Raw genomic sequence first — 16608 nt, 5'->3', positions numbered from 1 at the left:
TCGGCTCTATGACAAAGCTTTTAGCCTAAACAGTACCCATCCATCCACCCATCCATCCATCCATCCATTTTCTAAGCTGCTTCTCCGTCAGGGTCGCAGGGGGGTGCTGGAGCCTATCCCAGCAGTCTTCGGGCGGAAGGCATGGTACTCCCTGGACAGGTTGCCAGTCCATTGCAGGGCAGAGCGACAGACACACTCACACCTTGGGGCAATGTAGCATGTCCAATTGGCCTGACTGCATGTCTTTGGACTGTGGGAGGAAACCGGAGAACCCGGACGAAACCCACGCATGGGGAGAACATGCAAACTCCACACAGAGAGGACCCTGGTCGCCCGGTCAGGGAATCGAACCCAGGCCCTCCTTGCTGTGAGGCGACAGCGCTACCCAGCATGCCACTGTGCCGCCCCTAAACAAAACCATTCTTCCAAATGCCACAAAGTGCATCTTTGATATGCCCTTGTGGAAAGCATAAAGCTTTTTTGCCATTTGCAGAGACAGTGGATGGTAAGATAAGGGGTAACAGACATGTTGAGATTTTTACACAGAGATTTTTGTCAATCCGAATGAATTCATTTTGACTGCAGATTCTGAAACTTTTTAACGATCCTAAACCCAGACAACACAATATACAGTGGCTTACACATAATTCTTGCAAGGGTCCTTGTCATGTAAAACTCAGTTTTCTTGCTTTTTTAGTAATGGAGATGTAATCTGCAGACATTGTTAAAGTTTCAAAACATATAATTCATTCCCCATTTCATGCAGTCCATGTATGGATACTATGCTGTTTTGAATTTGTCAACTACTGCGACAACATTGAGAATATATACACTTATCCTGAAAGTGATTAAAATGTTTACATGCTGATTATTTTTCCACTTGAACAATAATCAGCCAAGAATAGTCCTCTATCCAATGCTGTATACCATCTCTTTTGATCAGACAGAAATTAGTGTTTCTTTCATTCTTCCATTTATTATTCTATTGTGACTTAGGTGTTTGTGTGAAGGTTTTTCTATTGACTTATTAGTCATATAATTGAAGGATTATTAGGCCACACATAAAAAACATTAAAGTGTAGAAAATCTGCACTGAATTTTGCTTTGAAGGTGTAAAATTAATACACAGACATTAAAACAAATAAAAAATATTGCCACTGAACAAAGGTAGCGATCATTTTCTACTTAAATATGTTTACTTAAATCATCTCTGCTCTGTATAAAAAGGCATTCAACTCATGTAATATTTATTTAAAATTTTGAAATACATGGCACAAATGACCTATTGCCAACACTGGGATGTAATAACATCTCTTACACCACACAGCCGAATATTTTCTATTGGTGTATACACTTTTACCATTCTTTCTGTACAAAAAAATGGCACAGAGAGGAGCTGCCGAAACAACTCAAATTGTTTGCACAAATATTATAGAATAATTTAGATTTATATGCTAGATTTGTGCATCAAAGTTTAATTAGGAGTCGTTGCAGTTGAGGGAGGGGGTTGTTGTTAAATACTGCAATTTCAGAAGGTTCTGCAACTGCAACCAACAAAAATAGGTTCCCTTTGTCTTGCTCTCTTTAAGTCCTAAGGAGGCTGTGATACTGTACCAGAAATACACTTCAATTCATAAACATATGAGATATATGGAGTTCATTTCAAAATCTTGGGAAGCAATAACACACAAACTTGTGACATCTGGGTTTCCATTTGACTTCACGTCATCTCCATTAGATGAAAGACTCCGTTAGCCTCACGCAATGTCTCCCTCTTGCGGGCCTGCACCAAACCAAAGACCACTGCAGCCAAAGTGTTTCTTCCCAGAGTAAGCCTCCTAGTGGCCGTCTTCTCAGCATGACTGGACCTCTGCTCCCTGCTGTTCACGAAGTATGTGCGGACGCCTCCTTGCCGCTCGCTCACCCCTTTGACATAGATGTCACCCCGGAGCTCCAGAACGAAGCCGTGGTCAGCCAGGATGTGGCTGGTGCTCTCTGGGACCTGGATGCACCCGCTCACTCCAGTGCTGTCCATCCGACTAGCCAGATTGACTGTCATCCCCCAGATATCGTACTGTGGCTTGGTGGCACCAATGACTCCTGCCACTACTGGTCCATGGGCAATGCCTGCATGAAGCATGTAAGTTCATTTACATTGTTTTTGCAAATGCATAAATTGTTAACAAACTGCACTGTTAATCTTAATAAACTATAATCAGCATTCAAATTACAATTATGTTTAGGTGTCAGTTCAAAGAAAAGTGTGTTAGATTTAAGGTTAGAGAACAATTAGATTTAACAGGTATTAAGAATTATATTAAACATAAGTTAAAGGCAAGGTGGGCATCTGTACAACATCTACAGCAGATCATCAAAATAAAGTGCTACCATCCAGATTAGAAGAAATTTCAACTCATTTTCATGGCAGACTATAGACTGTAAATGTAGGTATAATTATACAGTAGTGTGCAAACATTTAGCTGCCTGAGAAAAAAACTTTTAAAAGCTTTTAGTTGGGCAGTAAGCATTTAATTGTCCAGAAAAGAATACTAATATTAAATACAAATAACATCAATATTTTAAGTAGAGATTTTACATGTCGCTGCTGTAGGAATAAAACCCTGTATCTCCACTGTCGTTTTTCAGTTTTAAACATAATTTTAAAGTAACCATGGTCCTATATATTTTGCGTAAATTCCATGATGAATGGACCAACAGAAATGATCTAAATTACCTGGACAAAAGTCTGGTCCCATTGATTTACCTTAAAAGTAAAGTATGTTTTTACCTTCTCCTGTAAAGTAACCATTTTGGAGATACGAGGTTTTGATCCGACAACAGCGATATGTTGAGATGTTTTGTTTAACTATCTGCAAATACTCTCTTTACACTAACAGAGTGCTAATTATAGTTATCATCCAATATCTAACACATTATATCAGGTGCGCTGGTGATGAAAATTAAGAAATCCATTCAATGACTGAGCACAGCGAGGAGATATCTGGATCTCTGTATTTTTCTTTACACAGCTTACAAGATGTCAACTACTTTTTTGAAAACAAGGAATTCTTTTACTTTTTACCGCATTAATGTTTGACTATACTTATTATTAATGTAATTTGGTATATTTACTAGCAAAAATATACATTGCTGATAAAAATGATTTAAGCAGTTTGCTTATGTACCCTGTACTGTATCCTGTTTACTGGTACATACTTTGCTTTTGTACAACTGTGTGTTATTAAGCCTGTGGGAACAAAACTTTTGGAATTTCTAATTGATATTAAATTGATATTTGAATGAAGTCAAATTCAGTATTCATCACTGAACTTGGACAGCCGAGTGTATTTGTAGTCACCAGGGGAATAAATTTTTTTAAACGATTCACTGTAACCACCAATCTGATGGAACACCATTTAAAAGCATGTATGCTATCGTATTAAGATCAGTTCTCCACATTCTTACCAACTCGTAGTCTGAAGTTGTTGTTGGTTCGCTTGTTTATTTCATTTAGTATTTCTTGCATGGCCAAAGCAAAAAGTACTAACTCACAGAGATGAGCCCATTCATCCTCTCGCTCCTTAAACACAAACACAACCTTTTAAATATGCAGCAATAATGATAACCCATCTTAAGTACATAATAAATGAAAAAAGTATTATCTGTATATACTAAGCACATCTGCATGATATTGAGAGCCCAAACATGCAAACTATGAGAAAATGAGGTGCTGTTGCAATTTCCTCCATGCTGTGTGAAGCGATCTTGGGTTTGTCAAAAGCGCTATATAAATGTAACTTATTATTATTATTTTTATTATTTTCGGAGAAAATGGATGTGCTTACCTTTTTATCAGGAGAAAGTCCAGAGGCAGCCATGTAACAACTGCCGACAGTTTTGATTTTCTCAATGTCGTGGAAGTAAGGCTCATCCAAAAGCTAAGAAGGAAAAGGTTAGTTGTATCTGTTTACAGAATGCTGCTTACAAATTTTATCTACATATGTGACCCTCAAAATGGGAACTTTTGACATTTTTGCTTTTGGTCTCAGGAAAATGTTTTGAACCAACTGCTTACCTCATCGAAATCAGCAATGATCTCATTGAGCAAGCGCAGACACTCCACATCTTGATTAATCATTTCCTTCTGCTCATAGTAGTCAGTGAAACCCGGGATAGAGGCGAACATCACCCCCACTTTCTCATAAGACTGAGAATACAGGTCCTGGCAACCAGAGCAATACAGAGAGAAACAAACCTGCAATTATGCTGGGCCACAAATATACAAATATAAAAAAATGAATAAAAAAAAAAAAACACAATCATGAATAGCCAAGGGCAGGGAATGTTATGTGTTCAGTGACCATATCTTTGGTGTGGTTCTAAGCTGCCTGTCCCTATAATACTTAAAAACTGGGTTGTCCATGTGTCGTAAGATGACTAATGCAACATTTGTTAGGTGATCTACTGACTTGTGGAAAGGAAAAAAGATTTGCTGCCAGGTACCTCATCATTCCTATCTCTTTCAAGAAAGTGTCTGGCGACATGAGCAGGGAGAATGTTGTAAAGCAGACACTCATTATGTTCTCTCAAGTCCTTCATGTCCTCTACTTCCTGTCTAGCTTGTAGGCGCCACAGGAAGTCCAGTCGGGCGGTCGTCTCTAACTGAAGGAATACCATTAACATAGGCCTATTAGTGCTTGACACAAATTCAAATAAAATATCATGACATTATCTTTCTAATTACAAGTTTACTGTAACAGCTTCAGGAAGGAGCCTACAATGTTGTTATAAACATAAACATTATGTAACTTTACTTAAGTCTTTAACTGTAACATTAAAATTTTCCAGGCCATCTGCCAGGAAGTAATAAAGCCTTATGCAATGTATAAATCTCTGTGTATAGCATATAACACATTACAATGCAAGATGGACATGGGATTCAGAGCAAGTGATGTGAAGGAATGTGAAGAAAATGAAATATTAATCTAAAAGAAAAGTGATAATACTGCACCTTTCTGCTGTTGTAGAGTACTACAACAACAAACATGGCCATCAACAGCACAGAGATGCCTTTTCTTCTCAAGTACTGAGACCTGGGTAATTTTGTTTCAGAACAATGGAATTAATTCAAAAGAAGAATAAAATGAACACTGTTTCAACATAGAGATAACCTGAAAGAAAGCAATTGTATGTGTATAACAGCACCCTTCCATTTGTTTTAGTCCTGCTCATTCAGTTATGTAATTTGTGAAAATGAATAGACAAATTTAAAATTACCCATCTTTGATAAAATAAAAAAAAAAAGTATACATTTTGATGATGTAATGAAAACCATTCCATTGGAAAACGAAGCGTAAAAAGCTTTACCTTTGAATTTGTCCATTTTGGTGTTCACGAATAAAGAGCACATGGAAGGCCACTTCGATAAGGTATGTGTAAACAGTAATGACCAGCATCAGCATTGCAAGCTTCAAAAGGCAACTCAGCCTCAGGAACACGGCACATGTCACCATAGCCACCACCCCACTCAGAATAAAGAACTTCAAAAATATATCACAGTTAGTTGTTGCACATTTGCCAAACAGTATATATCTGTTGCACAAAACCTTACAACCTAATTTAAAAGTACCTATTGCCCCTTACTTTGTGTGTAAATTTCACAATGAATGGACCAAAAGAAATGGCTTAAAATTACATGGAAAAATTCTGGTTCCACTGACTTGCATTAAAAGTAAATTAGGTTTCCTGGAAAGTTACCATTTTGGAGATACGAGGTTTTGTTCCGACAACAGCAATATATTTCTGTCTAGTTTTTAGTTCTACATACAGTTGAGTGAAAATGTTTGTATCGACTTACTTTGAGATAACAAAAGGAGTAAGACAAAGATAGTTATTTTAATGAAGTCAATGAAATGGTTTCTTTTTCGCATGGTAGAGTTTTAACTTGCATTTGTGGATGCAGCAACAAACTATTTCATAGACAATGGTTTTTAGAAGAGTTCCTGAGCCCACACAGGAATTTCCACTACAGAATTGTGTATTGATCAGGGGTCCACATTTCTTTAAAAAACATTTAAAGACTTATTTTTATTCTCTTGCTTTTAACAGCTTTTGACTGATGTGCTTTATAAGTCGGTGTGCATTTGAGTATTTAATTGTGAGTATTACTTATTTGAGTATATGATTATAATGATCTTAATTGTCTTGTATTGTATTTTATTTGTAAGTATTTTGTAAAGCCTTTTGTGAGTCACTCTGGAGAAGTGCTATATAAATAAAATTTTACTTACTTACTTTAATTTCTGCATTTTAGTCATTTTGGTTACATCCTTCTCTATGAAATGTTAGTAATTTCTTTTCAGGGCCTTCTGACAGCTGTTATCTTGATCCCCTCTTTGTTGCTCTCAGCAAACTGCTTGAGGCTGCTTCTGAAGACATTTCATCATATTGCCAACCCATTTCTGACCACAGGACCACTGTTGGCTGAATATTTTTGCAGACTATTCTCAATTTTAGCAGTGACAGTTTAAAACCCCAGCAGTGCAGCTGTACCTGATACACTCATACTGATGCAATACATGCTAACCAATACATGCACAACCAATCAGGGTTCCCACTCTTTTTAGGAAAAATTTTCCAGGACATTTTCCATGATTTTCCATGATACATCAGAGCTGTTTACTATAGAAGGTCATATTAGAACTACTTTCAACCTTAACATTACAGTCAACAATACAGCCCTTAATGGCCCTTACTGATAACAAAACACAAATAAAACATTTAATAAAATTAACATTCAGAGTTTAAATAGATAATTATAGTACAATATTTAACATAGCCCACCTCCCTCTCTAAAAAGGTTTTACTTCTATTAGAGTCCTGCCTTTTCTTAAACCTTTTCTTGGTGCTTCCAGGACTAGAAAATATCCACATTTTCCAGGTTTTACAAGACATATGGAAACTCTGGTGAATGCTATCACTGCTGAGAATTCACCACCCAAATAACACTCAGTCAACAGTGGTCCTACAGTAACAACCTTTTACTGATTAGTGAGACAAAGTGTGGTTGATAAACTGTGCAGGACCCAATGGTGAAGCAACAGAAAGTGCACTTAGTAAACTGACAATTTGCAGTACATAGGCCACCTGCTTAAAGTGTATTTAATGCAATGATGGTGCTGAAGTAAACCTCTGGATAGGTGCAGATGTTGACTGGCCATTGAGCTCCTTGCTGTTCTGAGCTCTTATTGTTCTTTGCAGCCTCTGCTTCAACTGTGCTGCACCACAACTGACAGACAGACAGACAGACAGAAAAAAACATACAATAGTTAGTCATCAGTCATAAACTATCTGGCCAACATAAACCAAGTCCAGTTTGGATTTTATTTTAAAAATCAATGGTTCAGGGGACTTTTGAAAAGCTTATAATAAATGTCTGTTATAATGGTCGATCACATTGCTCTGAGGTTACATAAATAAACTTCAGCATCAACTTCACAACAAACATCATGCACTCACAATGTCTGAAGATGCCACCCCAAAGTTCATGGCAATTGCGGTGAGTGTGAGAAGATTGCGGATGCTCTTGGTCTCATGGATCCAGCAGCACAGGTGCTGGAGACACGTTGGCGACCACTTGAACTCCTCAGCCAAAGTGACCAGCAATAGCAATGAGTAGGCCACAAGTAACACTAAGAACTGGAGCACCATAGGGCTGAGCCTGAGTGACAGAAACACAAAAGAAAAATAAGGAAAAAACTTACCATTAGTTCTTTTATTGAATGTTTTCAGTTCTGGAAAGTTACTATTGTGCACAGATTGGACTTTTGTGAAAAAAGCTGTTTCAGTCATTAAGGGCTGGTTAGCTACTTAGTTAAATCAAGTGTGATAAAGCACAATAAGACACACATGATCTAGGATACATTAGAATCACTGGTAATTAATCTTAGACATTTTATGAACGTAATGTTAAGAGTAAGTTATTAATATTGAGTGATTGCTCACTGTGGGGCAGGCATGAGACACTGTGCAGTCATGTTGAGGAGCAGTACAAAAAAGGAACAGACCACATTGGACTTGAACATCTCATCTCTCATTTGTGAAAACTGAAAGACAACAACACACTTAAGGCAAGCTTATTAAACACACATTATAAAATGAAGAATACACTGAAAGAGCTTAAAAATGAAAAATAAATTATTTTTTACTCTAAAACTAGGCTTAACCTCTAGAGTATGTGTCATGTTGCACTTCTACAATTAGTGTTTGTAACAAAAACCGGGTTTTTCTACACCAACTCTGTCATGATAACTACATTTCTGTGCATTTTTTACAGAATGTCTCATTTTTATATTAACATTAACAAACAAGCAAGACAGATTTGCTCTGTGTCCATTGTGGTATAAAAACCTTTTGATAATGAGGTGCTTGAGTAACACAATATAAGGAAGTAGTGAACAATAAAATAGAAAAACACTGGATTTGTAAATGTATATTTATAATGTTTCAGGAACTCTGTGTCGTGGTCGAGAGCTAATCAATTTCTCTGTTATTCATAGGGTTGCTAGACATGAAAGAGTACTACATAAAATTTTTAACTAAAAAAATATATATTTTGAAAACTGAAAAATAACATTCAAAAGATCTGAGTTTTATGACACAAAAGATTCACCCCTCAAATAAATTTCATGGAAATTTAGTAATCAGCTAAATCATATATTTAAGATGTAATTCAGAAAACAGTGGGTCGATGTTCATAAATAAACCAACAAACTATTTGGAGTATAGAATAGTATAGAATATCTGTACCTTTTCCTCCACATTACTGTCCTTAAAGACCAGCGTTAGGGGTGTGATGTGTTCTTTCTGCAAGCGTTCACTGCTGCGGACTTCAATGGCTTGCTCAATCCTCTTGTTGATCTCTCGGGAACGGGAGCACTGAGCAGCAGTTGGATTAGGCAGTTGCACCAAGGAGCCATTGGTGAAAGTGGCTAAGATCTGCCGCATAGGAACATTAAAGAAACATAAATGATAACTCTTATCTTGCTTATCTTGCCCAATTTCTCAAGAAACTTTTTTGATGTCTGCTTTAACTCAGAGTAATTGAGATGTGTGAATATTCATGTTTTGCACTGTAAAATGTATTGGCATGCGGAACTGAAGCTTTCTGCATGCTACTGTGTTTCCTATTTATATGGATGAATGAAGTATGAAGCTGCTTTTAGTGTTGAAAAAATTATCAGTCTTCATTAAACCGTGTTTTTTCATTTTCACACCTGGAGGACCACAGAACTCAACAGTTTAATGGCCCATTGGATATCACCTACCACATGTAAAGAACCTGAATCAAACCAGATGTGTTAGAGAGTGGCCATTCAGTACTTTTCATGGTTATCAAATAATTGTTTTCTGAATAACCTGACACCAGTTGTAAAGGAACTTTTGTCTTAGCAAAGAAGAATGTCATTTCAAAAGAGGAGAGAAAAACATATTGATATCAATGTGGGTAGAGCAAACCTACACAGTTCATGCCAATGATGTTGTCAAAGGGTAGCTCCTCTCGACTGGGCCTCCGTGCTTTAGGGGGCTCAATGTCCTCCTGCAGTGTGTGACAGATGAGGAATGTATCGATCTTATGTTTGCGCAGGAACTCGTTACGCTCATGGCCATGACCTTCCTCTGTCTCATACACTCCCTCCAAACAGTCCAGGGTCGCCCGGGAGATATGAATTCGCCTGGTGAAATATTTTTCATAACTTTAAAGCCACAAGAAAGCTAACTTCATAACACTTTTCTACTTATGTTAATTCTAGTCTTGTGAGCACATAATACACATGTTCAAAGTCAACCCTATGAACAATTCTCCCACATTTTCTACATGTACTTTGCCAGAATACTCTCTTCCAGTCTGAGTAACTTAGTGCAGTGTTTTCCAGTGCACTCCTCAGGGCCCCACAGTTGTTCCACATTTTTCCTTCATGCCTAGGTGTAATGAGTTAGGTTGGAGCAAAAATGTACACCGTCTGTGGGCCCTCTGAGGACTGGGTTGAGAAGATCGTCTGCAGGCCCCCTGAGGACTGGGTTGGGAAGACTGTCTGCAGGACCCCTGAGGACTGGGTTGTGAAACACTGACCTCGTGAAACCTAACTAGTGAGCAAAAGCTAATCCTTTGAACGATGGTTATCTGGAGGCAGACCTCCTGCCCTATTCTCAACATTAGCACTGGTAGGTACCCTCAGGTTCTTCTATGCCTTCATAAAAGGCACTGTACTGAAAGCCTAATATGTCAGATAAACCACTAATACATTTAGGAACTGACAGAGGAATCATGTAATCAGGTACTGATTTCCATTGGGCTGGACCAATATTGCCTTCTAGAAGTCCGAGATGCATCACTGACTGTTCATACAAGCAAAGCAAGCCTAAGTTTCAGTCAGTCGTTAGAAATGTAAAACAGTGGCAGAAGCTCTGTGCCTGGATTGTTCACTGAAAGCATCAAGGTAAAACAGTTATATATGCATGCATGTATATATTCATTTATCTGTTACAAGCTTCAAATAAAGAACATAGAACATTTCCACAAGCTTCAAATGTTTGTTTTTAATCTATGTTGACCTAAAAATGTTGAGGTGCTTTGCCCTTTGCTCAGCATTTACATTTTGTGGTGGTAGGTCGGTTATCCTCCACCTGCAACATAAAACTGCAAAGCTCTCTAAGACAGCAGAGAATTATATGTGGTGCTGAACCTAACTGGCTAACAGGGTTTCTGTGCCCATACTGTGGACAGCTGTGACTGCATGGCAACAGGTTGGAGCCTTCAACTACACACAAAAGACAAGTTGTCTTTTCCTTTTTTGTTGCTACTTGAATAAAGAAGTGTACTCACCCAGGGATTCCTCCTGCCTCTAACATGTTGGCAACGTCGACATCCCAGGACCACACATCAAACTGCCACTTCTGCAGACCCAAAACCCCACAGAGTACTGAGCCAGAGTGGATTCCAATGCGCATGTCTACATCTCGCTTTAACTCATTGCGAACATATCTGAGAAAGTCAAGGAGAGTGTGTAAAGATTAATCCTTTCAACATTAAGATGTCATTTTTGTATTATAGTATTGTGGCTACAGTGCTGTGAAAAGTATTTGCTTGCTCCCGATTTCCTCTATTTTCACTTTTTTTTAATTACACTACAGTTTGAGATCCTCATACAAAATGAAATATAAGAAGAACATGTGGAAACATTGAAATGACCACTAGACCACTACCAAAACCTAAATTTAGCTTATTTTGAGTAATTTAAAGGTGGACTTGCTCTAGTGCTTCAGATCTTGCCGCATAATCCAATTGTGCTTGAGCTTCACATCAAGGACTGATTATCAGACATTGTCTTGCAGGATTTTGTGGTAGAGAGCAGAATTCATGGTTCCATCCAGTTGCCCTGGCCCTAAAGCTGCGACACATCCTCACACTATCACACTACCATTAGTGTGTTTGACTATTGGTATGAGGTTCTTATTATGGAATGCTGCGTTAGCTTTACACCAGATGCAATGGGACCTCTGTCTTCCAATAAGTTGCATCAGTCCACAGAACATTATCCATGTTCTTCTTGGTTAGTGGTTTTCACATGTATGTCTCCTGTGGACACCATTTTGGCTCAGTCTTTTTCTAAAAGTGGAATCATGAACATTGACCTTATCTACATTTCCTTAGACATGTCTGGGTTCTTTTGAGACTTCTTGGATAACTCGTTGCTGTGGTCTTGGAAGAATTTTGGCAAAATGGCTACTTTTGGGCAGACTCACCACTGTTTTCTTCATTTGGTTTGCTGGAGTCCTAGAGCCTTAGAAATGGCTTTGTAACATTTCCAGTCTGATTATTTCACGAACTAACTTTCCTGTCTCTTGCACAATTTATTTTGTTGTGCTGTTTGTTGAGACCATTTAACATTTCATTTAAGTGATGTTTCGATTGAACAGAGCTGGAAATAATCAGGCCTGGGTATGTCCACTTTAATTGATCCCGATCATCAACTCAATTTGGTTATTTGGTTGATTGAGTATCTAAGAGGGCAATTATTTATTTTTAAAATCTGTGTTTTGTCTATGCTTAGGTTGTCTTTGTCTTATGTTATTTTTCTAAAGATCTAATGCTATAAAATCAATGTGAAATGTGCCAGTGGGACAGCTGGTCTGACAAGATTAAAAATCTTTCATGATTACATACACATACCGTATGGTGTTGATCATGGCCAGACCCATCTCCACACAGCAGCGAGCATGAGCTCTCTGGGGCTCTGGTACTCCAGAAACACAGTAATAACAGTCCCCCAAAATCTTTATCCTCATACAGTGGTGCTCCTGAGATTTCAGGACAGACATTTTCAGTACATATGTCACACTGTATAAACATGACACAACTAAAAATGAATGCCTAATGAATGAATGAATGCCTGGTGTATTAAATTCCATCCTTTTAATGAATCCCCATTGATTAGTTGTCCATTTAAATGACAATGCATATTTTAAATTCTCTTACTTGTCTTTCTTAAGTAAGAGCAGCAAGTGATTGACAATTACTCTCTACAATCTAATATCTACATATTTCCTGAATGGCTATGGTCCAATTAATTCTAATTTATTCTATTAGTTGATCTTTTTTCTTTTTTCATTGGATCTACATTTATATGAAGAAATGTTCAAAGTATATGATGGAGGGGTGCAGGGAAAGGAGAAAACAATACATTTGTACATGCTATGTGAAAGGGCATTATTCTTAAGTGGGTATTTCCCCCATTTCCCCTTATGTAAAGACTTTCTTGTACAAAAAAATGTACATACTGAAATATAAGTACTTCGTTCCTTAAGTGTTTCAATAGGACCTTGCTGAATCAGCATAATTATATTACAACAAGAGTTCCTTTGTGGCTTGTGACAGACACTGCACCGTTTCACATTCAGCGAGTCCACCTCTGTCTTCCCTCACCTCTGCAAGGCGATCAAAGCGACCGAACAACTCATTCAGTGTACGTACGAGGTCCTGAGCAGACATTGTCATGGAGAGAGTGGTGAAGCCTTTTATATCAGCAAATAGGATACTGAATGAGGAGGGAAAGAAAATAAATATTAGATTATGTTACTAACCTGTTGTGGAAACATGAGACCTGACAGTAGTAGTGAATGTTTATACAGAAAGACAAGTGTAGTGTGACTACCTGACATTTTTGTACTGGTGGATATAGATTTTGTGGAATTGCTGAGGCAGTAAGTCATCCCCCATGGCACTCATGTCAGCTATCATCTCCAAGGCAATGAAACGAGGTAGAATAGACATTACCAAGCGCTCCTGTAATGAAATGACAAAATACTTATAAACGTTGTATGAGTAGTGACATTCCACATATTACCACAGCATGTGGAAGTTGGGAACCAGTTATAAAGTGGAATTCCACTGTTTTTTTAAAATGGTTCATAAGATGTAAACAAATGTTCCCAAAGATGTAAATAAAATTACTCAGAATAGTTAATGTGAGTACTCAATAGTGAGTGCTCTGTCGAAAAGAAAACTACAACTACTGTATTCCAACTACTGTTGGAATTTTTCAGTGATAGGAAACAGACATATATAATTCCTTCAAAATGTGCATTATATAAAATAGAAAATTATTTGCTTAAGACCTGAAACATTGCTTAATAACAGTTTGGAGGTAAGGTTTGGGCCTAAAACATATTCAAAATTGATTAATGGCAGAAAGTTACATGCAAAGCGTGGTAAGAATAAGTATTTCCCAAAGAAAACAGATTTTTTTTTTAAATTTTATAAATAAAATTTTATTTATAAAAAGAAGATTTGCAAGTTCACTGAATGTTTTGGACAGTAAATAAATTAGCTATATTTGTGGTGTATACATCACAACCTCTGATTCATATCATCACAGTTGGTAAGTTTCTCTACAAAACATGATTTCACATCAGCCGACTCTACACTTTTTATTTTTGACTTTTTTTTAAATTACTTTATAGTGTAGAAATTAGAAAGTCCTCCTTTATCAAATAAAACAAGAACACATTCAGTGTACTGATGACTATATTATGCATCAAGACCTCTTAAGATGGGCACATAACCTACATTATTCTTGTATTTACACATTACATTTTTGTGCTTTTAGGTACCAGAGTGGCCATAATTCATTTTTACATGACCATTTCCCCATATCTTTTCATCCCTTAAAATTAAACAAGCTGTTACACTTTTAACCTCAACCTCACACTTTTAAGACTGATATGTATAAATAAGCTTCATTATGATTTGATTTGCCCTGTATTGTGCTTCATTCAAAAAAGCAGACTGGGCTAAAATATTTCTTATAACTTCAGTGTTAATGGGCAGGGCTAACCAGCTTGGATATTTAGTAGGTAAATGTACTTTTTTTATACATTACCCCAAAAAACTAAAAGATGTCGTTTTTGCAGCTTAGTTTCCATGTGTGAACTGTATAGACTGCAGAGTGAATGGGACATTTTGAAACTTTAACATTTACATATAGCCATCAAACCGTTCTATTTAAAAAAATGAGGAAAATGCTTTCACTTTGATAGCAATGCCCTTAAATGAATGTTAATATACACAACTCATTAACACATATCTAAATCAATAACCTCTGACCTGTCTCTGATTTTCTCGCTCCAATTTGACCCTCCCCTCAATGCAGCGCCGTGTCTCAAGGAAGGCTTGTCTCTGAGTGCGATCTGACAGGTAGTTTATGAACAGTCCTGCAGTGTTCATCCCCATGTACAACAGACCTTTCGCTAGCAGCTGAAACAAATGTATCATAGACAAGGATGATGCAAGTTTACATAGAAAGGTGAAAACGAAAGATCTAAAAAGGTTTCTGTCAATTCGTGAGGTCCCATGAGCAAGCTCTTCAAACACAGCTGAAACTGGGGTAAACATGCAAGAATCTTACTGCATCTCTGGTGTCAGCTTAACTTTTAGCTCTAGTTTGTTTTCAAGCTATGGAGGTCAACATTGGTTGAATTTCTCAAAACTCTCATCATATACTTCATTTTATATCAGATGTGAGTAAGCTATTCCTCATGTTTACATAATATATGATAATATAGATTTTAGGCTGTACATAATGATGGTATTTAGCATTAAGACGTTTGAAGGAATACCTGCATAAATATATAGGACTGTACAAAAACTTTTTACTCATTGGATGTATTGGATCTATATCCTCTTAGCCATAGATCTAAAAGGTAAAGAGATTAAGATATAAGCTGAAAGGGTTTCCTGCTTCTGGGCAAAGAGCCCAGTGCTTTAATGACTAGGGAAGCAGAGCTATCTGCAAGTGGATGTACATACAGGCTTAGTGTTCCACTTGCAAGACATAGCTCATCTACTGATTCCATAACCTTTTAAAATAAAGTCTATGGTCTTAAACAAAAGGGTTGCTAAATGTTCTTCAATTAGACGTACAAAAAAAAATTCACACATCTCATTTTCTAAAACGCTTAAAGAAAGAAAGATTCTTTAGGGAATTGGTAGTGGTTCTTCTACAGCCTCACTCCAAAGATCCTTTACTGAGCACCTTTGTCCTATCAAGAGTGTAAAAACATACTAATATTTCAGGGTATACAAATCTTGTAGGGGCACTAGGGGGCTAGGGGGACAGGACAAAAAAAGAGGTCTCACTACCTTTCTGACAATGGCAGATTCATTGTAGTTTCCAAGGGCCTCAACTAGCAGGTGCAGGGCTGCGGTGAGACAGCCGGTGCAGATGGACCACAGCAGAGGCAGAGGTAGCAATGTGTAAGTGGCAAAGAGTGTGAAGAGTACATACCAAGACTGGTCCTTTTCCAGTCCATAAACCAACCCACCCAGAGCCTGCACAGTCTGAGACAACCAGCTGGCCAAACCTGCATAGTGGAGGTACTCTGGAGACATGGCCCCCTTGCAAGTCAGGACCAAAAAACATAAAAGTGCACCGATGGCCATGAAGAGCCCAGCCAGCCAGCCTTGCAAGGAGTCTACCATCTCAGGAGCCATGGCCAGGTAGATGAAGAGTATGTGGAGCTTGGTGAGTATATCGATGACATTGGTGACCACCAGGGAGGTGCGACGCTGAGCCAAGGAGTGCTGCTGGTACAAGCGCTCCAGGTCGGGGGATTTAAATGTGTGGTGGAGGGTTGGGAGGAAGACCCCTCGCACTGTGGTGCCCCAACTGATGAAGTCACCATCACTCATGGAGTCTGTGGATTTCTGTGTAGCTGTTGATTCACGCTCTCGAACAGGGTGGATACGGGCAGTTGATGAACGGCGTTTGTAGTGCCCGATGTTGCCCCGTGTGGCCTTGTTGCGGATCTGGCGATTAATGTCATCGATGTAGGAATCAGTGACTATTATTTTGTGCGTAGAAGTATTTTGGACATCTTCATGGATATCTCGCCGGTCTATAATGTGACGCACGGCATTCTGCCACATGAGCTGCTTCCGTTTCAAGTTGGGACAGGGGCTCTCGGCTGGACAGGTGGGTGGCTGCAATGTGACATCTTTTGTGCTGCAAATGTCTTCAGAGACAGCCATGCTAACACACCGGACCTGTC

At 38.1% G+C, this 16608-nt stretch overlaps 1 protein-coding gene across 1 annotated transcript; it reads right to left on the bottom strand.

The window, feature by feature from the left end:
- Positions 1–1333: 1333 nt before the first annotated feature.
- si:ch211-132f19.7 (adenylate cyclase type 8) lies at positions 1334–16588 on the bottom strand. Its single transcript, XM_017708780.2, has 18 exons — positions 15701–16588; positions 14666–14815; positions 13215–13345; positions 12986–13097; positions 12233–12360; positions 10886–11044; positions 9521–9734; positions 8809–8997; positions 8005–8105; positions 7519–7720; positions 7190–7288; positions 5368–5540; positions 5012–5093; positions 4504–4662; positions 4076–4222; positions 3846–3938; positions 3466–3580; positions 1334–2127 (listed from the first exon to the last, which is right to left on the bottom strand). Exons 1-18 carry the CDS (start codon positions 16586–16588, stop codon positions 1721–1723), a joined length of 3549 nt encoding a protein of 1182 aa, XP_017564269.1. The 3' UTR covers positions 1334–1720.
- Between the last annotated feature and the right edge of the window lie 20 nt (positions 16589–16608).

Source organism: Pygocentrus nattereri, chromosome 10 (genome assembly GCF_015220715.1).
Source record: "Pygocentrus nattereri isolate fPygNat1 chromosome 10, fPygNat1.pri, whole genome shotgun sequence".
NCBI classification, from domain to species: Eukaryota; Metazoa; Chordata; class Actinopteri; order Characiformes; family Serrasalmidae; genus Pygocentrus; species Pygocentrus nattereri.
The sequence above is the reverse complement of the archived record's forward strand: the minus strand, read 5'-3'. Positions and strand labels throughout refer to the sequence as shown.

Bases quoted from the DNA above. Each gene is read 5' to 3' on its own strand.
- si:ch211-132f19.7 (XM_017708780.2), bottom strand. From the start codon at position 16,588: ATGGCTGTCTCTGAAGACATTTGCAGCACAAAAGATGTCACATTGCAG. The intron at 4,223-4,503 runs GTACCTGGCAGC...TCTGGTTGCCAG, and splicing joins AAAGAGATAGGAATGATGAG to GACCTGTATTCTCAGTCTTA. The intron at 3,939-4,075 runs GTAAGCAGTTGG...TTTCCTTCTTAG, and splicing joins TCATTGCTGATTTCGATGAG to CTTTTGGATGAGCCTTACTT.